The sequence below is a fragment of the Sitophilus oryzae genome, unplaced genomic scaffold (assembly GCF_002938485.1).
Source record: "Sitophilus oryzae breed Bouriz unplaced genomic scaffold, Soryzae_2.0 scaffold_682_pilon_pilon, whole genome shotgun sequence".
Lineage (NCBI taxonomy): Eukaryota > Metazoa > Arthropoda > Insecta > Coleoptera > Curculionidae > Sitophilus > Sitophilus oryzae.
The window spans coordinates 1743385-1767480 of record NW_022147287.1 but is presented as its reverse complement, the minus strand read 5'-3'; the positions used below and the strand labels follow the sequence as shown (position 1 = coordinate 1767480).

Here is a 24096-nt window from a genome sequence, read left to right as displayed (position 1 = left end):
GACTAATATAATAACCGAACGTGAAATAAACAATTCACAAAGAAGATCAACAATCCAAACAATGTTTAATTAAATACTGAACTGTATATAGTAACAGAATTGCCAGCTTTGTATAAATTATCATAATCTGTATAGCATTTAAATAAATTTAGCCTTTTATTTACCAACAAAAATCCTAGCGATCTTCCTGTAAATTTATATTGTTTTACTTTATTCAGAAGAGAATTAACTTGTCATTATTGAGAATATATAAATTATTAATCTCTAAATTATTTAATTAAACTATACAGGGTGGTCCGAACTGTATTCCGGAAACTTCGGCAGCATATTCTGCAGATAAAAATAAGTAAAAAAGTTTCTATAAATGTATGCATTAAAACGCTTAGTTTCGGAGAAACAGGGTGTAGAAGTTTCATTTTTAATTCGATTTTTTCCAAATAATTTCTGAAGTAACGTCAATATTTGGATGAAATTATTGGTATCTGGAAGTTTTTTGATATGAGAAATTTGATTTTGATGTCTATATAACTCTAATTTGTAGGAGCGCCACCTACATGTGTTTTAACTGTTTTGGAGAGTAATAACTTTTGTCCGTACCTGTATAAAACTACTGAGTAAAAAAATATACATTTCCGTAACTTTTTACCTAAAAAATATATCTTGGTAAAAATAGCTACGAAAAACTGTTCTCAAAATATTTAGAATGGAAATAGTCAATACATGTCATTATTGACAAATAATAAACATGCTGAGAGTAGATAGTTATTTGACTGAAATAATAAATTTGTGGGATATTTTTTTAAAATTAATCACAAATTTGTGAAAAAAAATATGATAGTACAGTTTCTGTTGAACTTTTGGCACAAAAACATTTCAAATTTATGATTTCAGTTTAATAACTATTTAGTCAACATGTTTAATTTATGTCAATGATGAGAGGTATTGATAATTTCGATTCACAAATATCTCGAGAACTATTACTCGAAACGACTTTTACCAAGAGACCTTTTTTACGCAAAAAATGTCGTAAATGTATATTTTTTTACTCAGTAGTTTTATACAGGTACGGACGAAAAGTTATTACTCTTCAAAACAATTAAAACACATGTGAGTGGCGCCCCCTACAAATAGGAGTCATATTGACACCAAAATCAAATTTCTCATGTCAAAAAACTCCCAGACACCAATTTTCATTCAAATACTGACCTTACTTCTTAAATTATTTGAAATAAATCAAAATAAAAATGAAATCTCTACACCCTGTATCTCTGAAACGAAGCATTTTAGGACATACATTTATACGAACTTTTTTACTTATTTTTATGTGCAGAATATGCTACCGGATGCTATTTTCGGGAATACAGTTCGGACCACCCTGTATGTTAATTGGTGTTTCTATTTCTAACCTCATTCAAAACTGTCATTCGACACTGTAAATGTGGGCGTAATTTGTTTATGGTGGCCCGCATAATTAATACGTTGCTCACATTATGCGGGATTTCCATTGTGTAATGTTTACACTATCGGGTATCTACCGTAACTGAATGTTAATTAATGAATCTAATTAATTAGTGTAACTAGGACAAACTGTAAACCAATTTGGAATGATATAGTCTGTATAACTAAAGATAGGATTTTAGAAAAAGAAAAAATGTTATAATATCCACAAATATTATGCACACTTTTTTGGTAAAAATAATAAGGAATGTTAGTTTTTCAATGACACCATCGATATTTTTTTAATTTGATAGAAAATTAATTTCCGAATAGAATGATATATTCTATGTCAACATTTGACATTCTTACTTAAAAAAATAGCATTTTACATTGTGAAAAACGGTCACCAGAAAATTTTCATGCACGATTTCAACTACAAATAAATGATATATTATTGTTATTATTATTATGTATTTTAAAGTTTTATGTATTGTGTCCTAGTTCACCGATTTTGATGAATTTTTAAGCACTTTGTAGCTAAATTATTTGACTTTTTAATATCTAAAAATATAATAAAAATAAATAAATTAAAAATAAAAGTTGTCATCTGTTAATTAGGTATACGAGGAAAAACAAAACGTTGATATTTTGGTAAAAGTGTGAAACACCTTGTGGAGTATGATAACAAAGCAAGGAATTTAAAAATAATTTTGTCATCTAGGTATATTTTTTCTCGATAGTTTGTTTTCCATTCATCTTAATAGCTGTATTTATTTTAAATAAGTAAGTAACATATTTTCGAATTTATTATATTACAGCCATATGTCTCAGACCTATAAAATATTGTTTAAGATTTAAGCCGTGTCACATATAATATAAAATCATACTATTATTCTTTGTTGGGCAGTTACTCTAACAGATATGGTTTTAAGTCCCAATGTTGATATCTACAATGATCAATTAAAGCAGCAATAGCTGATACTTCAGAGCTTAAAACCATCTTTACAAGAGTAAACGTCAATAAACAATAATATGATTTTTCAACTAGGTATTTTCAAATTAGGTATAACGTTTTTTTTAACATTACCTCTGCGAACGGCAGCTTTTCGTTGGTAGAGCAGTCGTGGATAAGGTAATTCACTGGAAAGAAACTAACTAACAATAATAAATCAAAAATACAAATATTGGGCGCCAGGCATGAACAGAGAAAGAAAACAGTTTTATATTACTTAAAACTAATGACTATATTTATTCATGATGGACTCTATTGATAGTAAATGACTTTGTAGAATTCTAGTAATTATAGTGGTTGTATGTCGTTGTACTAAATCGACATGAATAAGTTCTTAACGATCTAATCGCTAAACATAGTCTGTACGATATTATTTAAGATGTACGTTATTATGTTAAGAACGAAAATGTTTTAAATGTAAAACGTAAATCCAGAACTTAAATCTACACTTAGCTGTTTGTTCTTTAAGTAATCTTGCTTCAAACAGTAACAGCGTGAGGTGGGCTCGCATCTCTGCACTTTCTCTCGGCTCTACTGTTGGCCAATACAACAAAAGAGGCCAGGATGAAGACACCGTGCACCAATACAGCCGTAACTATCGACTAGGCTTAAAAACAGCAGCAAAGCAGCATGGAGCTTACGTTACATCCATACTGGAACAATCTGTACATGAGACAAACCATGCACACAGTGGACACTCGTTCATAGGACATCCTTACATAAATGTCCGTACCTTGGAAATAGTCCGTACCTTGGACCCTAAAAATATGAAACTCGTGTTTAAAACCTACCAAGGTGTTATGAACACAATAAACCTACCTCGAAATACTTCCGAGGGCTCAATAATAAACAAAGAAACTGTCCTTCCTTCCATTTAACATTCTGGAGGACAAAAGAAAATTAACGTGTCAGCAAACACAAAATACAAGTTGAGCTGAGCCAATCCAAAACTCTACCCTAAAAATACGCAGTTATAATATCGAATCTAAAAAAATAATACCTCATCTTTACCTGTTGCTTTGAAATAGCCGCCGATTCAAATTATACAACAAGATTTAAATAATTGCAATTTCTCTAAGCCGGGCTCAGAAGGTGACAGCCGGCAAAACAAAAGCGAGTCCACAGCGCAGAGAGCGAAACCTTGAAGCGATGTTGACAGCCCTCCACAGAAGCAGTGAAACGATAACAGGGTTGTCGACTAGAGAGCGTTAAAATTACACCGACGATACCAAACGATACGGAATCCGGTAATGATACGCCAGAAATCATATATCATATAAAAAAGACATGTAACGAACTAAAAACGTTACAAGTGACATTACAAAAACAATAGACACTATTTTATAAGAGTGTTGATGAATCCCCCAAAAATCAATGCTAAAATTGCTGTAAATCGTTACTGTCCCATTCAAAAGCGAATATCACTAATAAAAATAAAGCTATTGAGATGAATCAAAAAACAAACTATCGAAAAAAGACGTACCTAGACGATAAAATTATTTTAAATTTCTTGCTTTGTTAACATATTCCACAGTGTGTTTCAAACTTCCACCAAAATATCAACATTTTGTTTTCCTCCGTATAATGGACAGATGGAAACTTTCATTTTTAATTTAGAAAGAGACACTAAAAATTCAGATAATTTAGCTACAAATTGCTTAAAAAATCATCAAAATCGAACCCCACTAGAACAAAATATATTAAACTTTATAATACATCAATATTTTAAGATGTGTAATGTAACTATTATTATTTTTATTCATTTAATAGACTTATTATTTTTATTATAGTAGTAGTGATAATAATTTAAATAGGAATATATAAAATGAACTAAACAGAAGTTCTAAGAGTTAGATAAGTCACATTAAGTTCGTCGCAGGTAGTAGATAGTTATATGCTAATGCTACAATATACGGAGAATAGTTAATAAGTTTTAGGTATAATGGTAAAGTTCGTAGGAAAACTATTTCGGAAATGTTGGTTCTTGTGTAATCTTATTGGCTGAGGTGCCATTTGCAGATTAACAATATTCTTGCGAAAATGTTATGTTAATTACTCTAAAAGGCAATCCTAGGAGTTACTTCTTAGTTAAAATAAAAATAAGGAAATATTGAAATAAATTACTTATATGTTTTGAAAATAGGTAAAACCCTAGATCAAATATCTATACTTAATGATCTAGAGGTGAAACAGATCCTTTCTTCTACATAAAAAAATATTTATATGTAGGTACACTCAGAAGCAACATTTTTTAGCCTTATTTTCATGATTTTTTTAGCCAGCTGTATACCGTGCTGGCAACTGTTACTTTTGGGTCGGCATTTACATGTGTGGAAGTAAATCGCAGAGGGATCTTATTAAATCGGTGTGAGAGAAATGCGACCGACCGACAGGGCGCGCGACGGTGTACTGTTGCGGCGTTGCCGATACGCCTTTCCCTATCAAGTAAAGTAAAATCACGATCGCAAACCGCTTATTTTTAAAAGACTTTTTTTTCAAGAGATAACTAGATAAAATCATTAGACATGTTTCTGGGCATCTGAAATTGAATTATAAGGATATCGTTAAGGTGTCACTTTTTTTATAACGAGAAAACGTCAGTAATCGCGAATAATTTAAAAACTCAACTTAACTCAACTTTTTAACACATAACAGGCCATAACTCAAGAACCACTTTAGATATTGAAACTTTTTTTTATTTTCAAGATCGGATATTTTACAATATGTTTACATAAGAAAAAATCGATAAGGTTGTTTTTTCCATTCACTTTTAGAGCATAGCAATTTTCAGCAATCGTGTAATTTTTTTATTGATAAAGATTTTCACATATTGTCTACAAAGAAAATACAGCAGAAATATTAACAAAGTTCTTGAAAAAACTACAATCTATTATTTCTAATAGATTTCGAGATATCGATTTATGAATTCAGAGTTCTAATAGCGCGGCCACTATCGAACACCCACTCAATTCCACTTATTCTTACCAAAAATGCAAGTGTTTCTAGCTTGCACTTAAAAAAAATCATGCTATAGGGAAAATTACAACGACTCGTTAATACATAAAGAAATTAAGTAACACGAGACGTAATTAAATCGTGAAGCTGAACACATGACGTACACCTTTCCTTAGAACTTTAAGTACTGAGAGAGGTATTGATTGGGTCGACCGGTCAACTGCGACAAATCTGCTATATCCCCTTCCACGTCTCTTAGCGATGTGCACAGTTTCTCGGTTTATTTCATACGTTTGGCAACGTGTTTACTGTCCTCTCTTTGTTCAGTACATTATAAACGCATTGTACTCTTCTTACATACGGAAATCTCGACCCAAGACTAACCTTTGCCAGCCTTTAGTATAATAATTATATCAACTTTAATTCGTAAACTCAGTTTTTTATAAACTTTAGAATTTGGCATATTATACAGGGCTAATTGAGAGGTGTTTTTTTTACCCTAACTTTAAAACAGCCTGCGCAATAATTTCGTGTGTAAATTTTCACTGGGCACTTCCTCTATTCACCATATGCAAATATAAATGTTTTATCTATAATGATGCAGCCTTTATTTATAATAGTGAATCCGACAAACAATTTAATCGAATGCACAATCAAATTAATCAAACGAACGTCGATTTTAAATGTACGGTCGCGGTCACAATTACATCGGAACTTGCGAACGGTTTAAATGTTTTGCCGAAACTAATTTAGTACGAACTATTCTTAATCAGAATTTAATCGCAATTAAATTTAATTGCAATTGGAATGCCGCAATCGGATGCGCGATTAATCTATAACTTAGATAATTAAAGCCGGGTTGACCGATGTCGAACATTAATTGATGAGAATCAAAATACTTTAGCTAAATCTCCAGTTTTGCTAAACAAATCAAATAACTTTTTAATTATTCTATTTAAAAATTTAGAAAAGAAATGAGTTAAACAATAAACATCAACAAACTGACGATTTTTCCATCAAAAAACTTTTATATCTCAGATGAAATAAGATACAACGAGTTATAACTGATCATACAGTCTCAGGGCTTTGAAAAAAGCCAGTATCTGAGACGGCTCCACAGAGACCATCTCTTCATCTACGACCATCAGCCGTACCAAAGTTTATGTCACAAACCGTTGTCCTCTCGGCGTACTCAGTGATGAGGTGTTCTGGTGTTTCCCCATTTTCCCAACAGAATCTGCACTTGCCGTTGTTTCTTAGCTTCAATCTATTGAGGTGTACGTTGAGGAGACAGTGTCCTGTTAGAAACCCCGTGACAATCCGAAGATTTTTCTTACTGAAATCACAAAAAAAATCCTTGGGAAAATCTTTAATTTTTCTCAGTCATAAGTTCTGAGAAACTTTTTCAAGTGCCTTAGGTCATTGGAGGATTCCCATTCCAGGTTCTTGAATTTCGCTATAAGCTGGTTTTCACTTGGAAAGCATAACGGTTCTGGTCCATTTAGTGGAGTGTTTGCTCCTTTTCTAGCTAGATCGTTTGCGTTGTGATCAAACCTTCTATCCCTAGTAAGCTGGCACCTAGAGAAGGAGTACTTTATTTTCTTTGCCTAATTTAGTAATCCTCTTTACTTTATCCTATAGTAGTATCTTATAAGTATTAGTAATCTTATATCTTCAGAGTCTTGTAACAGTGCGTCAGTCATTTGTAGCTCCTATGTTTACTTCTACAGGGGGATACAAAAATTATGAGGGGCAACCTCTCCCTCTCCCTCTCCCTCTCCCTCTCCCTCTCCTCTCCCTCTCCTCTCCCTCTCCCTCTCCTCTCTCTCCCTCTCCCTCTCCCTCTCCCTCTCCCTCCCTCTCCCTCCCTCTCCTCTCCCTCCCTCTCCCTCTCCCTCTCCCTCTCCTCTCCCTCTCCCTCTCCCTCTCCTCTCCCCTCTCCTCTCCCTCTCTCCTCTCCCTCTCCCTCTCCCTCTCCCTCTCCCTCTCCCTCTCCCTCTCCCTCTCCCTCTCCCTCTCCCTCTCCCTCTCCTCTCTCCTCTCCCTCTCCCTCTCCCTCTCCGCAGCCTCTTGATCTTTTTCCTGGAATTTTGCCCTGTATAACATGTCTTCCTATACAATCAGCATCCCTCTTCATAACGTGACCGAAATATTTAAGCATACGTGACTGTTTAGAAGTTGAGAAGCGTTCTGTGATATTCAGTTCTCTGATTATAGATTCATGGGTTCGTCGGGCAGTCCAGAGAATGCTGAGCATTCGTCGCCAGCAGTACATGGTCCGGTTTGGTATTTTTTTTATTTCTGACTGTCTCATCATCCAGGATTCTGAGCCATACATTAGTATAGGAAATACTAGGCAATGAATAAGCCCCTTTTTTAAGTGTTTTGATATGTTTTTGTCTCGCCATATCTTTGAGAGCTCTCGGTCACTAGGGTAACAAAAAAATGATGAAATAATTAAATAAGGTACATCAATGCCATTCATAGGCCCAGAACATTTCTACAGCACAGCGTTGCGAAAGCAGTCATTAAATCCTGTCACAATATCCTTCTAAATTTGTTACCTCTGAACAAAAACTAATTGTAGAATAAATCATAAATAACACAAAGTAAAAAGCTCAGTAGAAACAAAGAAATCCTCAAAATTTCAAATCAAATTCATATGTTTCAATTGAAACGTCAAACGGAACTGTCAAGGATGGGTCCTTAATCTTCCTTAATCTTTTTATTCAAAAACCAAAAATTTGCTGGTGTTTTGACGTGGTGGTGTAGCAAAAACATGTAATTTTAAATATTCTATTGATAAATAAGATAAGAGAAGTGTTTAATTTTTTTCTCTCTCGCAAAAAAGACTGACGGAGAAATCCAATTACGGCAAGTAATTTATAGTGACCTCCCTTTTTTATTGGCCACCACTCTGGCCTCCGCTAATTTGTGGCACTTTTGTTTGGAGCATCGTCGTCCGCTCTGTCGGCTCTCACGTACGTGTAGCCCGAGCCAGCGCCATTCAAATCCTCTGGCCCATTACTCTTGCCGACTTATTGTTCTCGCTCGGCCATCCGCACACAATAAAATATAATCCGCAATGTCCTGCCTTGCGACGAGTACAGCTCTTTCCCGCGTTCTGAATTGATCGATTCCGGGGGAAAGTTTGTTTTCCCTACGCATTTGGAGCGGTTGCAAATGAGCAACGTCGTGGTTTTTGAAGTTGGAGAGGCATGCGAAGTATGATCAAACAGTATTATGATAGAGTATCGAGTAAAAAGGCTAAAGGAGGAGTCGGTTCCATGGAAGTCAATTCTAAACTAGTGTGGAATTGTGGGCGTGCTCTAAACATATAGGATGAGCAAAGCAATGTTATGTTAGTTTGGGTAACTAAACAAAATAGTATTTTGTAGAGACATGAATTGTGCATTGAATATACAGGGTGGCGCCTCTCATACACCGCGGAGGCTCCAAGAAGAACGACAGTTTATATTGAAATAAAATGTTGTGAGCATATATGTAGGTTAATTCAGAGCACTTTTTAAAAATATAGAGAGTTCTTCTACAGGGTGTCTCCAAAAAAATTTACACATCAAAGTTGTATTTTTTGTAATGGAATACCCTATATATTAATTGATTTTCGGATTCTGGAAGAAAAATAAAGATGAGTTTATATGACTAAAATGTAAGGTTTTTGACATATTTAACATTTTCTAGAAATAAAGAACAATTTTTAAATTACATTAAAAGCTACCTAAATTGGAATTTACCCGGTATAGCCTAATACGTAGTTAAAATAACTATTGTACTTAAAATCAAATTAAAACTTGTCCCAAAAAGTTATACAGGGTGGGACAACATTAATATTGAACATTGGTCACCTTTTAAAGCATGTTATACTCTTTTATTTTAAATGGAACACCCAGTATATTATTCCGATATTCAATGGAGAATTCATGTCTCTTTAAAATACTATTAAGGTTGCCTACTCCTCAAACAAAGATTTTCCTAGATATTTTCATTTACATGATTTGATCTGAGTTGATCTTTATTATTTGATAAAATCTAGGTGGCTGTGATATGTCTGACGTTACTTCAACATAGCTGTCTAATTAGTCCAACTTTAACAACTAGTTATCATTTTGTGTTAGTTAAACAAAAAAAAATTCTCATAAATTAGCCAAGAATGCAAACTTATCTTACGTCAGAGAGAATGGATATATGATTCTATTAGTTGGTGAATGGTAAATGCATTCACCAATTAATAGAATACTTAAATGCTCTTGATTTTATCTAGTCTGGGTTTTTTATGGGGATTTGTTAAAGACAGTGTTTGCAAAACATGACCAACTATTGTCGATAACATGAAAGAAATTATTGTAGCTGCTTTTCGAGATAGAACTCCAAATATGCCTTTAAAAATGAAAAGATCCTTTTGAACAGACAATCATTTTATGCAGTTAACAGAAAAGGAAGTATTTTGAGCAACTGATTTCATCTAGATAATTTTTTTTGTCACATAATTATAGGTTTATATCTAGTTTTAATTCTGTAATAATTAAAATATGTTTTAAACGTGTATCTTTTTATTACCGTTGATTATTTTACTCTACAATCTTTAATTTTTGTTAAATTAACAAAAGGCATATCACAGCCACCTAGATTTTTTCAAATAATAAATATCTACTGACGCAAAATCAAAAAAATTAAAATATCTAGGAAAATCTTTGTCTGAGGGGTAGGTAACTTTAATAATATTTTGAAGATATATAAACTTCCCATTGAACAACGGAATAATATACTGGGTGTTCCATTTAAAATAAAGGAGTAACTTGCTTTTAAATGTGACTAATGTTCCATATTAATTTTGTCTCACTCTGTATAACTTTTCGGGTCAAATTTCAATGTGGTTTAACATACAATGGTTACTGTAATTAAGTATCAGGCTACACAAGGTCAACTAAAATTTAGGTAGCTGTTACTGAAATTTAAAATTTACTTTTCATTTTCACAAAGTGTGAAATTGACAAAATCCTTAGATTTTAGGTATATGCTTCTTTAATAAAACTCACTTTTATTTTTTTCCTAGAATCCAAAAATCAATTAATATATAGGGTGTTCCATTAGAAAAAACTCAACTTTGATGTGTAACTTTTTTTTTCATTTTGATATAAATTACCGTTCTCCTTGGAGCTTCCGCGGCGTATGAGAAACGCCACCCTGTACAGCAGTAACACAGTATACACTCAGTATACACCAGAAACCTAAATTTATCGTGAGGTAAAGTACGGGCTGTTAAAGATTAAGCGGATTTCCTTTGTTGGTACGTCAAACCGTAATCCGTTTATTTGTCGCTAAGTGGTGCTTTCAGACTTGCAAGTAGAACAATCGACCAAATAGCGTTACTTGCAAATTCGATCCCGAGCTGCAGTCACTTCGACGTACTCCTGCCTGTAATCGGTTTGTAAATTCAGTCTCTTCTGGCTTTTTAACCTCTTTTTAGTCTATTTAAATCAAAGTGAAGACTAAAAAGGGGTGAAAAAATGAGAAAATAAGTTTAGAGAAATTTAGTTTAGAATTAAGTAACTATAAATAATAATAATATAGGTCCGATTCTGCTTTATTTCATAGCTATAGTCTGTCCAACGAGAAGATCCTTGACAGTGATAGATGTGTCTGTCATTTTAATTTCAAAGTAGTTTATTTTATTTTACAAAGAAATAAGTTGGTAAAACTGGAACGCATAGCAGGACTGACAAGTAACTTCAAAATATTGTGAAAAAAACTGTATAAAACTGAAAAAATGTAATCGAGTTATTTTATCTAATAAAAAACGGTATGTGTTAATACAAAACAAACAAAAACAAGACACCACATACCAAAAAATATAAAAAGAACTATTTCTTACTTTCAAGCTTTATGAAACTTCCCGCATTTATGATTATATTTGTCAATATAACTTATGTACAAATACAATAATTATGTAGTACAATACATTTGTAATATTCCGCAGGAATAAATAAAACAACATAAATAAAACAAACTATTTTATTAATAATAACACTTACCAAATTTTATACCTCACAGCTTGATTAATTAACTTTAATATTAATTTTTTTAAACCAGTACCTTTTGACATTATTTTTCTGCAGTACTAAAATCCATTATTTACCTATCGTGTGATGTCGATATTTTACAGCTACTCCAGTTTTTAGTATGTGTTTAGAGTATGGTCCTTCTACCATATTCGAGATGCACTTATCTACGACGAGATGGTATACGAACTTTATTGATAATAACTTTATTGGTGTATCTGTATAAGACTTTCTCCCTGGGCAGCGAGTATTAACCATAAACTGTGCTCTGGGTTCTACGGTTAATTTTCACTCGATTTTTCCTCCACTTGACTTCAAAAGACACAAAACACTCGTAATAACACGAATCAAAATGCATCATTTTCCAAAACGCGGGGTATTTGACAAAAGTTGTCACAAAATTATAACCTATAATTTGGCAAGACTTTGACAAACGTCAAAAATCTAAAGGCGAGTTCATACGCATCGGCGTCCGTTTGTCGTTCATCGTTCCGTCAAACCAATAAAATTGAAATACTATCTGTCATTTTTTAAATAAACCAATAAAACTGGTTAAAAACAACAAGTGACGACGCATGACGAATTTATATTTAAACCCATCCATAGTTAACTTAAAGATTATTAGAAACTTTTTTTAGTAAAATAAATAGATTGGTATGGGACGTCGTCTGCTTTTCTTCTGTCATCGTCTGTAGAAATCTTACCTGAGAAAAAAAAACAGAGTATAGAGGGTGTTAAAGTTGTAATATTTTTTCGAATAATTATAATTTTCTTTTAAATACTTTTAGTGGTTCGAATGAAATTTTGGGGGTAAAATTTACTATAAGTCCTACATATTTTAATGCTAAAAAAGTGTCGATAAATTCATCAGAGACGTGCATATGGGTTATCACCTGAATAGTTTCAAAAAAAAACATGTGCGCCACTGACTTTTTTTCTTTTGATATCAAAATTGTATAGGCCATTTAATGCCAATTGAAAGTTATCTCTTGATATTTTGTCGAATTCGGCCTCCTTGATGAGATAAACGCAATTTTATTAATAATGATTAATAAAATTAAAATTAATAAATTATATAGTACACAAAAGGTGCCCGGTGGCGTAGATGTACAGGCTCTCGTCTACCAATCTCAAGGTAGTGGGTTCAATTCCCACACCCGGCATTGCATCAGCCGACTATTTTTATTAAAATAAAAATAGTTTGGGTACCTAGGTCGACTCAGCCTTAAATGAGTACTTGGGATTCACAATCCTGAGGTAATAATAGGCGGTAGTAGCGTAGTGCTAGCCACATTACCTTCCTTGTATACCGAACGGCTCTAGTATGGCAAGCTGTACCTTGCTACTCCCAAGGCGTTGAACGCTATATACGGGAGCTACTATTATTATATTAATAAATTATATATTGTTACGGATTCCGTGGGTCCACTATTTAAACTCACGATAAAATACTTAACGAATTTATTTGTCTCACTCTGTACACACAACTTATACTATTTACTATTTACAACACAATTTATGCAACTACTATTACTTTAACCATGATACAAAGAATACAAGGTATGATATTGCGCAGGTTGGTCACTACGTCACAGGTGATAAACGGCACCATTAGTCGGCAAGCTCCGCGCGCCAATTTCAAATTGTCAAACAGATGACATAATAAATGATGAATAAATGTGAAAATAATTTTTCAAATGTCAAGTTCGATGATTTGACATAACTTTTGGGGTTATGTCCTAATTCTTCCCTATTTTAGGTCTTTTTTTATTAGTGGCAATTGGACAATACGAATATTTTTTTGTATGGCGTATGACGTCACAGGTGGTATGCGCAAACTTAACGAAATTGGAGCCGCTATCGATCATACCTTGTTTTCTTTGTACCATGCACTCTAACGGTATTTCGCGGTATTATCAAACTTCAGACTTCAGACTATCTTCAGACTGGTCCAACTGTCAAAGCGCGGGCCTTATATACCCCCTGGCGATGGTTTCTGGAATTTTCTAAAGAATTCTGTAATTCTCTTTTACTTTCTGGCGAATTCGCCAGGTTCCTCAATGCACGTTACGGTTATGTAGCAGTAATGCAGTTATGCAACCAGTAATACACCTTGATCTTGACAATATTTTATCTAATTTATTATTAAATATTATTACTGTTAGTTATTATTACTATTAGTGGAACCTACAGCCATTTCAAATAAAAAATAATGGTAATTAAGATAATTACAAAAAACCTAACTAAAAAGTTTTAACATTCTCTAACAGAACTCTAAAACTATGCATTTCCATACCCATGTTTATAGGAACTTTTTTCATATTTTTCGATGAGGAATCAATGAGTGGAGTGTTTATTCTAAACTTTCTCAAGTTAATGATATTAATTTTTTTTAAAGGCTGCTATTGATTTGGGTCAAAGCAAATTAATAAAATTGCGTTTATCTCATCAAGGAGGCCGAAAGCGACAAAATATCAAGAGACAACTTTTAATCGGCATTAAACTGCTTACACTGTTTCTCTAATAAGAAAAAAAAAGTCAGTGACGTACATGCTTTTTTTAGAAAAATATTCCAGTCATAACCTATATGGCATGCCATTAACCCTCATTTTTAGCTTTAAAATATGTCGCATTAATAGTAATTTCTACCCTTAAAATTTCATTGGAAACGGTAAAAGTACTAAAAAATATTAAGACTTTAACACCCTGTAGCAATGAAACAAAGCAGAATCGGACCTATGTTGATATGAAAAATAAATCTTATTTTTACGTAAGGAAAAATGGCAGACACGAGAAATGGCACATGTTTTTTGAAACACCCTGTATACCGATCTGGTCATAAAAATTGCGTGGTCTAGATTTTAACGTGTAAGACAGCAATGTAGAGAGCTTAAATAAAAAATCAAATGTATTAAAGAGAGATAAAAGTTAGGTTGCTACATTTCTTCTATGCGGTATTGCCGGATTTTGCATCAAAATTTCAAACCGCACAAGTAGGTGTTTACGTAAATTGTTGTATTTAGAGTTGGAGCTTTATTTTTCACACTTAGTTACTCATTTTACTACAGCTCTAATAGATTCTTAAACAACTGTCTAACAGAAATAAGTATTATTGAATAGCTTAGATATATTATCTTCGTTTATTATTTGTTTCCTCGTATGAACTGGCAACACTGTATGCCGCATTTTATTTTGTCTCTCTGTCTGTCAACTGGTCGTATACCGTGCTGGCAACTCTTACTTTTGGGTCGGTGTTTACATGTGTGGAAGTAAATCGCATAGGGATCTTATTAAGTCGGAGTCAGAGAAATGCGATGGTGTGCTGTTGCGGCGTTGCCACATTTCTTCGGTACGCCCAAATACGTTCAAATAAAATATACGGAGGGTACCGCTTAAATTCCTGTCCCGATGTTGAAGGATGGCTATAGAATGTCAATGCATTTCCTACATAAGTCTATCCTTGTTCGGGAGGAGGTTTTCTGCGCTTGCTCGATCTGTAAGCACTTTGATTGGACAGTTCCAAATCATATGATATGTTTTGTTTTGGTTTTATTTATTTTAAGTTGAGGTTAAAGACGTTCTAATTGAATTAAATCTTTCGAAAAATTGGAAGCTTTTTGTTAAATATTTTGAAATCAAATAAGTTTGATAATGTAACATTATGCGCATATTTGTCAATTGAGATATTTTAATTGTATCCAACATGTTATGGCAAAACACTTTTTCGACCAAAAGTTTTCAGATATCTTCGATTTAGTTATTTTCGAATGTTCATTTTGTTTATATCTATTACAAACTCAAGGAGCAACAGTTTTTTACAAGTAGTGTTAATTTTGATGCTGGTGCAATACTTCTACTCGTTAAAATAAGTTTATTATAAATATTACAGACATTTAAAAGAATAGGCTATGGAATAGGTATATAAAAATTATTTTATATCTGTCTCACAATGGGGGCCTAGTAGCGTAATAGGTATCTGCAGTGCGATTCTGTAAACATTTCCCTGTCTAGTGACTCATCAATCGTATACAAATAGCATAGGCTCGATAGGAAATTTCTTGCTACAGAGCTTACAGAATCCCATTGCTGATTTCTAAAATTCTTTTTCTAGATAGGCTTCCCGCATCGTAAAAACTCCTATTTTATGGTATGTAATTAGTATTCTGAAGGTATTAAAATATTTTAATATCAATATAGTTTTTTCACTGAAACTCGAGTTAAATCTTAATATACATTATTCATATTGTCGTTTTAGAGATTGTGCTTTTATACTTACTATTATGAAAATTTACTGAATAAAATATATAGTTGCAATCCTTTTACTGAACTCCTTAATTTCTTGTTTTATGAGGGGATAATTTTTGCTTATTTAGGTACTAATTTTAATCAGACCATTTTTTAATGAACTCATTTATATTTATATCATATCGTTCTAAGTAGACTTTGTTGTGTTAGACAATTATTATTAAATAAAACGAATGAAAAAAAGTGACAGGTACGATATTTTTTTTTTAAATTCAAAAAATAATTAGTAAAACCACAATTATTAAGAAATTGTCTTAAAAACTTCGTAGTACAAATTGCATTATTTCACTTTTTTTAAAATTCAAAAAATAATTTAGTAAAACCTCAATTAAGGAACTGTCTTAAAAACTTTGTAGTACAAATTGCATATCTATTTCACTCGACTTAAAAATTGCAGCAAAACAAAGTATAACAGTACATTTTTTACTGTCTATTGTTTCTTTTACTGCCCATGTATTTATGATCAATAATCAACATCAGTCCTGGTTTAAAATGAAACAAAAGTAATTCTTTATTATTAACATATTTTTTATTAAACAAATATAACGTACATATTAAGTTTATACATAAATCAAGCTAGATACAAAAAATATAATTATTTACATTGTTGCATTAATTGTAAATACTCTTTTATATTATGAAAAAAAAACAATAATAATTTACAATAAGACAGTCTGTGTGTAACTGTGTAAGCATTATAATTAGCCTTATGTAGTCTCTATTTTTAGTCTTTACATTATGTCTTTTTTATTTTAAAATAGTAAGACTAAATATAATGCTTTTAACAATTATTGATTTTTGAATAAAATTAGTTTCGTATATTTTTGTCTTATATTAACATCCCTTTTATTTCTGATTTTGCTTTCATGATACAAACGAACATCGAGAAAAATTTCTATTATTAATTTTGTTAGTTGGCTTAAAAGTCTTTAAAACTAAATCACAAAATTGTCAATAAACGCACAAAGATTAAAATACAAACGAAAACACAGTACACGTGGAAAACACAGAAAGTTAGAGAAAACACTAATGACACTAATGGCGACTGCCCAAAGTGCCCAAGTCCAAACTGAAAACAAAATCCACGCCGACGACGCGTCCAAAAATAAATCGATAACCCATCTCGACACCATTCGGCCAATAGAAAAGTAGCATTTCGGCGCATGTGCATTACATCCAGCTACTGAACAAGGATGGACTTATGTCAAACTCGATCTTCTGTCCTTCAATTCTGGGACATAAATTCTCTCATTGCTCTTATGGGGAGGCCGCGGTATATGTAAATTTAAACGTATTTGGGTACGCCTTTCCCTATCAAGTAAAGTAAAATCACGATCGCAAACCGCTTATTTTTAAAAGACTTTGTTTTCAAAAGGATAACTAGATAAAATCATTTGATATGTTTCTGAGCACCTGAAATGGAATTATAAGGATATCATTAGGGTATCCATTTTTTATAACGAGAAAACGTCAGTAATCCTCGAAAAATTTGATAGGCTTGTTTTTTTCCATTCAAAATTTTTAAAAAACCCATCCATTTACTTTTAGTGCATTGCAATTTTCAGCAATCGTGTAACTTTTTTATTTATAAAGATGCGAAGAAAATATAGTAGAAATATTAAGAAAGTTTTTGAAAAAAAACTACAACCAATTATTTCTAATGAATTTCGAGATATCGATTTTTGAATTCAGAGTTCTAATAGCGCGACCACTGTCGAATCAACTCAATTCCACTTATTTTTACCAAAAGAGCAAGTGTTTTTTCTTATTTCAAAAATATAAGAAAATACAATACAACGATAAACTGTATTCTATAATATTTTTGAGAACAACAAATAAAATAACCAAACATTTTGCAATAATTATATAAAATTTTAATAAAAAAGCATTACTTTAAATTGTAAAGGAATGAATGTGTCTTAAAAATATGTTAATTATATTACTTTTTATTTTAATATTATTTTTTAAAGGTAGATGTCCAACCTCCCGATAAACAACCAGAAGCCTTATTGGGGATTTTTGTTAAAAACGTCACACCAGGCAGTCCCGCCGGCAAGACTGGACAGTTTAAGGTAACCTTTAAAAATAATCCTTTTATATAAAAAAACGTTGAAATTTTAAGCTTTATTTCTCTGGTAAAAGCTCTGCCAGATTAATTTTTAAACAAAGAGTATTTTTCATTTAAAAACATGAATTTTAAATCAAAAAGACTGTTTAAAGACTAAACAGAAACGGAAATAATAGAATATTTTTCTCTTGTAATGAATAATTTATTAATTAATTTTAATAATTATCTTCTGTTCTCGTTCACGGACTATTTACTAAATTACATCTTTTAAATCTCACTAAAATTGTGTTGGTATAAAGCTTTAATAAATAATTTAATTACGCTTTTATAAGCTTTAATAACAAGTACGAAATAAATTTTGATTAAGTTGCAGAACAAAAATGTTTATGTATCTTTTTCTAAAGTTACATTCGGAGTTATTCTAGCATAATTTTGAATTAATTGAAGGTTTATCAACTTTCTTATTGTAATTTTATGCCTGGAAGGAGTTTTAGAGATGTACTGAACCCTCCGAGAGTTAATTATGATTAAAAATATATTATATTAAACAAATAATTAATTATTATATGTATTCATTGGATTCATTAAGCTATATTTTAAATAGATTAGCTGTTACTATTCTATTAAAACGTTTTTGTAACTGTTAAAATTGCCTTATATCTATCAAAAATAGTAAAATAGTACTTTAACCGCAAGGGTAGATTAAATGATACTTTAACAGCGAGGATAGGTTAAAAACATTATTTCTTCTCGCACATTTTTTAATTGCTTCCATTTTTGAAAATTTTTGTATTCCTTTTCATAAGTTATTCGGGATTTAAATGGAAGTAGTTTGGATATGGCGTTTATCGCCTCAGCCAGAATATTTGTTGGTAATTTACTTATTTCGTTTTAAGTAATTTCTGGCTCCAATTCAATTAGCAATCGACACGAAAGAGAATTAAAAAATATTGACTCAAAACTGATAAACATCTGACAACTAAAGAGACAGCTTTATTTATTTGTCAAATTACATAGAAACCAACGCCAACCCAGCACAATATTTTTTCTACTCGTAATAACTAACTCGAATTCCTTGAAATAATAATTTCAGAATATTTTTTAAAACGTAACTCGCTATGGAAAAAAATATTGTTTTATACACGACGATAAAATTGCATTATCGTATAATACCATTTATCGTAAAATGCGATTTTGTTGTCTTGTATAAAAAATAATTATTAATTAATAGTAATAATATTTTTATATATTTATTTCACGATATTATTTTTATTGTCTTATTGTAGTGATGTAAAGGGTAAAATTATAGCGGTAATATTACCCGTAATTTTGGTAATTTTACGTAATATTACCGCAAGATCGGTAAAATTGGAAATATTGATTTTTTCCCGCTCTACTCTTTTCTTTTTTTTTGATGAAAACAAGATGGGGCTGTTGTTAATAGCCCAGATATTTCCGATGTTCTTTCACCAAACAGCAATTAATGACTTGTTTAAGCCAATCTCCAAGTGGATAACGATTTTTGAAGCTAATGGGCCAACAACCTAAAAAGTTTTTACTTGCTCGATTTTAATTTTTACATTTTTTTGAAGCCAGTGGTATCGGCATTTAAAAAATAAAGTACTCAAAGTTTATATATTTTTTTTCTTGACATCTTGGCCCAGGCTAACTGTGGGGTATAATGTAGCGGCTGTTTTATATTACGTAATATTACTAATTTATAAATTACTGGTAATTTTACTTCACTAATCACTTAACTATAATTCCCTTGACATTTTAATGCAAGCTTAACCAAGAATATCCGGTATAGCTGTTTATATCGTCCAAAATTCAGTGAAAATTCAACTATTAAGCGAAAATTTAACCTCTCTCAGAAATTACATTTTATATCTCGACATCAGGTACCACACGCTATACAGTAGGTTGTATAATTCTAATTTACATTAAAGCATTTCGTTGATATTGACTATCGATTTTGTTTCCTGAATGCCGTTCCATTAACTCTATTAGTTTTTAGAATATTATTTGCAATATATCAAATTAAATTTATTATAATAATATAGAAAGGGGACATTATAATAGAATCAAATATGTCTAATATTGAGACGGTCACTAGAAATGTTGATAGGTAATTAATTAAATAATTTTGAATAGGTGTTTTGAAAGTCTAACTAAATTAACTGACTTGGTTTTATATGCAACCTCACAACTCTTGGTACTAGAACCACTGCGTTACGAGACTTGGCTTTTTTACAATTATTTATGTTTTTGTTAGGATGATCTCGCCATGAGAACCTGTCCAACAGCAGCATTGGAGGTCATTCTAGATCTAACACCACTGCACATTGTCATTGGTAGATATGCCAATGCGACAATGATTAGAATGGTTACTAACGGAATTAGTACTGGGAGAATTGTCAGATCAGGGGCTTGGAATACCCTCAAAAAGGAAATACTACTCCTGCAACTCCCAGTGGACGATATGCCAAGAACGTAAAACTTTGACAAACATGTCAATGTAGTATTGAGCAATAAGAAGGATTGGAAGAGCGAAACGCTTGCCCAGCAGTTAAAAGACCATACCATAACTTGGTATACTGGTGCTTCCAAAACCAATACGGGAACAGGGATCGGAGTGTTTGGGCCGAGAGCTAATTACTCCGAACCAATGGGCACTTACCCTAGTATCCTACGGGCAGAAATCTACGCTATCGAGAGATGCGTACAACTTATCTTAGATAGGAACTATCGGAAACAAGAAATAGCCATCTTATCTGATAGTCAAGCAGCGTTAAAGGCGATCAACTCAGTATCAATCAATTCGAAATTGGTCAAAGAATGCATAGAGAAGCTGAATAAATTAGGCAAAGAAAACAAAGTCCTCCTACACTGGGTGCCTGCTCACCAAGGGATAGAAGGCAATGAAAAAGCAAATAATCTAGCTAGGAAAGCAGCGAACACTCCACTAACTGAACCAGAACCGTTCTGCTTTCCAAGTGGTAACCAACTCAAGGCGGAACTCAAGAACTTGGAAGATTCCATCCGCAACCTGGAATGGAAATTTTCCAATGGTCTAAGACACTCGAAGAAGTTTCTGAGGGCTTATGATGAAGAAAAATCACAGATCTTCCTGGGTCTGAGTAAGAACAATCTTCGGATTGTCACGGGGTTTTTAACAGGACACTGTCTCCTCAACGAACACCTCAGTAGATTGAAACTAAGAAGAAACGGCGAATGCAGATTCTGTGGGGAAGATGGGGAAACACCAGTACACCTCATCACTGAGTGCGCCGAGATGACAACCATTCGTGCCATGAATTTTGGTACGACTGATATTGGAGATGGAGAACTACCCTCTATAAAACCGTCCCAGATACTGGCTTTTGTCAAAGCCCTGGGACTGTATGATGAGTTATGATTCAAGAAAGGGGGACACAATGGATCTGTAAGGTCGAAGTGATTAACCCCCCTCCCACTCATTCTAAATTCTAAAAAAAAATTCTAGGATGATCTCTGCATCCAAAACAAAGAGCATGGCAACATCAAAAATACCTATCAGATGCAAGATTGTCGTGAATAACACAATAATACAGCTGAGAAATGAAATTTAAATATCTCGGTATAGAGTTATCCGGTTATGGCGATATCGAAACAGAGGTAAGACAACAAACAACAAAAGCAATGAGAGTGGCTGGATGTCTGAATGACACCCTATGGAAAAATAGATACATAGGTGTCGAGGTCAAGTCAAGAATATACAAGGCTGTCGTCAGACCCATAATGACCTACACAGCAGAAACCAGACCGGATACAGCAAAAACAAAAAGATTCTTGGAAGCAGGCGAGATGAAAATCCTCCGCAAAATCACAGGTAAGACGCTGCTAAATAGAGAACGAAGCGACAGCATAAGGCAAACATGCAATGTGGATAGTATTAACGAATGGGTATTGAGCAGAAGACGCGAATGGAATGAACATATAAGCCGAATGAACGAGGGAAGAATAGTAGGGTCAGCTCGAGACGAATTACTACTGGGAAGAAGAAGTAGGGGAAGGCCAAGAAAAAGATAGTGTTATAACCTTACCATCGATTGAAACTTTAGGCATGATGTGAAGAATGAACAGGCATATGCCTAATATAGAGTAGGAAGAAGAAGAAGAAGAAGAAGAGTTAGGACAACATATAAGAACATTCTTGTAAAAAATGTGTATAGATACCTCTGTGGCGGATTCATCTCTTCAAAAAAATTCTATGGGTATTTCGTCACTGTAAGAAGATGTACAAAATAAAAAAGTTATTTTTTGTGCAAACACTGCCGCGTGAATCCAACTGTGTTAAAAAATAAAAGATTATTTTTTAATACAAACTAATAAAAATAAATGTATTGCTCATGCGTCTGTAGATGTTAGGAATCGCTTCTTTGATTTTAAAGAACACAACATACGTAAAAATTAAAAACAAATTAAAAATAATCATACAGAAAGTTTGAAGCTTTTTGGTTTTACCTTAATAAGTAATTGTTATCAGGTAGTAATTTTTAATTTTGAAGATTAACTTGATATAATGCCATTTTAACAGAACGTCAACAGTGTTTGTGACGTATCTGTTTTAAAAAACTAAAGTGTTCTCGAATAGTTGAATTTAAATATTTTAAATATTTTTTTCTTTATTCTTTGTATTCTTTTTGTTTCCGACGACGGAAAGAGATAAACTTTCCGAAACGTTAAGCATTTTTTGGTTCGTTAGGCAAATTTGTATAACTGTAAACCGAACTGCTGACAAATAGTTTCCGTTTAGATTAACGCAGCGGTGTTTACAAAAAATAATTATTTTATTTTGTAGATTTTCTTGCAGTGGTGAAATACCCATAGGATGTTTTTGGAGATTCTTGTAATATTATGAAAACTCTACCCTTACACTTTGTGTTGTATTATAATCTCTAAAACAAGACAATGCCTTAATAGTAAATTCAATGTACCTAAGTTTACTCACGAACAACTTAAAGCTAACTTAAGTTATAGTTAGTAACTATTCGGTGTTAAAATAAAACATAAATAGCCAGAAATCGTAGTTAATAGCTTTGTTCGCAGTAGCGATCCCTGACTAACCCCTGACAAATCCGCGACAAATAACTGATTTATCAACTACGCATGCGCGGTTCAAAACAGGTTTGGGATATTGACACTTCTCCGCGAACGCGTTTTGTACATTTGTTTTGAACTTTTAAATTAACGATACGGATAAAATTACGACAGTTAATTAAAATCCCAGTAAAATTCACAAAACTTTTTGATAATTATTAATCATATCGACAAAATACATTGATTAATAATGAGCAGTGATATAGAACGTGGAATGAATAATATAGAACCTTTATATTTTTTAAATTATTAAATTATTTGTTTATATTCCTAACCGATGATTTTTTTGCTACAGAGATAAGCGAATTTTTGGAATTTAATTCCAGAAGAATTTTATAGATGGACTAATGGTGATACGTTACTTTTTTTGGATCTCTATAAATACACATAACTAAAAAAATGCCCCCACAGAGAAGTGCTTTTGTCAACAAACGCAATAGTCCGCAATACGCATGCACCTGACAAGAAGTACAGGCATCTATCCGCTGATTATTCTGATCGATCCCGTACCAGTCCTCGATTCGATAAAGCTCTTCCGCGAACGACGATTGTTTATCAGAATCCGGAACTTATTGTACCGCGAACGCGCATATTCAAAGCGCGCCGACGCGCCCGTCAGGGATCGCCTCCGCGAACAAAGCTAATGACTTTTGCAATCTATTCTGCGCTTCAAAACATAGTTAGTGATTGAATTTGGTTGTTCGGAAAAATGTTAGTTAGTGACTTTTGGCAGCAATAGGAGGATATAAAAGCGGTCGATAAAAGAGTAATTAATACAATTTTTAAAATAAAAAACGCAAAAAGCAAGCGTCGATACACAATGGAAATAAGATTATGACAATATGATGACAATAAAAACTTGGTGTCCGTAACAATGTATAATTTGTACTTTCTAAACCGTATAAAATTGTGATTATTTTGGAAATACGTGCAACTTTTAATACGCATGCGCAAAGTAAGGTTCTCGAGAAAGACAAACCTATTGAACGTTTCATAAATGCAATAAAGAAGGTTTGAAAATGACTTGTCGTGATATTGGAGACATGTTTTTTAATGTTGATTTATCCACGTAAGTATATATGATCTAGGGTTCAAAA

The 24096-nt window shown here is 32.6% G+C and overlaps 1 protein-coding gene across 1 annotated transcript in view; it reads left to right on the top strand.

The window, feature by feature from the left end:
• LOC115888072 overlaps window positions 1-24096 on the top strand; it is a 417007-nt gene that overhangs the window by 160887 nt on the left and 232024 nt on the right. The window contains exon 17 of the mRNA XM_030907644.1: window positions 17760-17861. Coding sequence (XP_030763504.1) covers window positions 17760-17861 — 102 coding nt within the window. The remainder of the gene's footprint in view (window positions 1-17759; window positions 17862-24096) is intronic.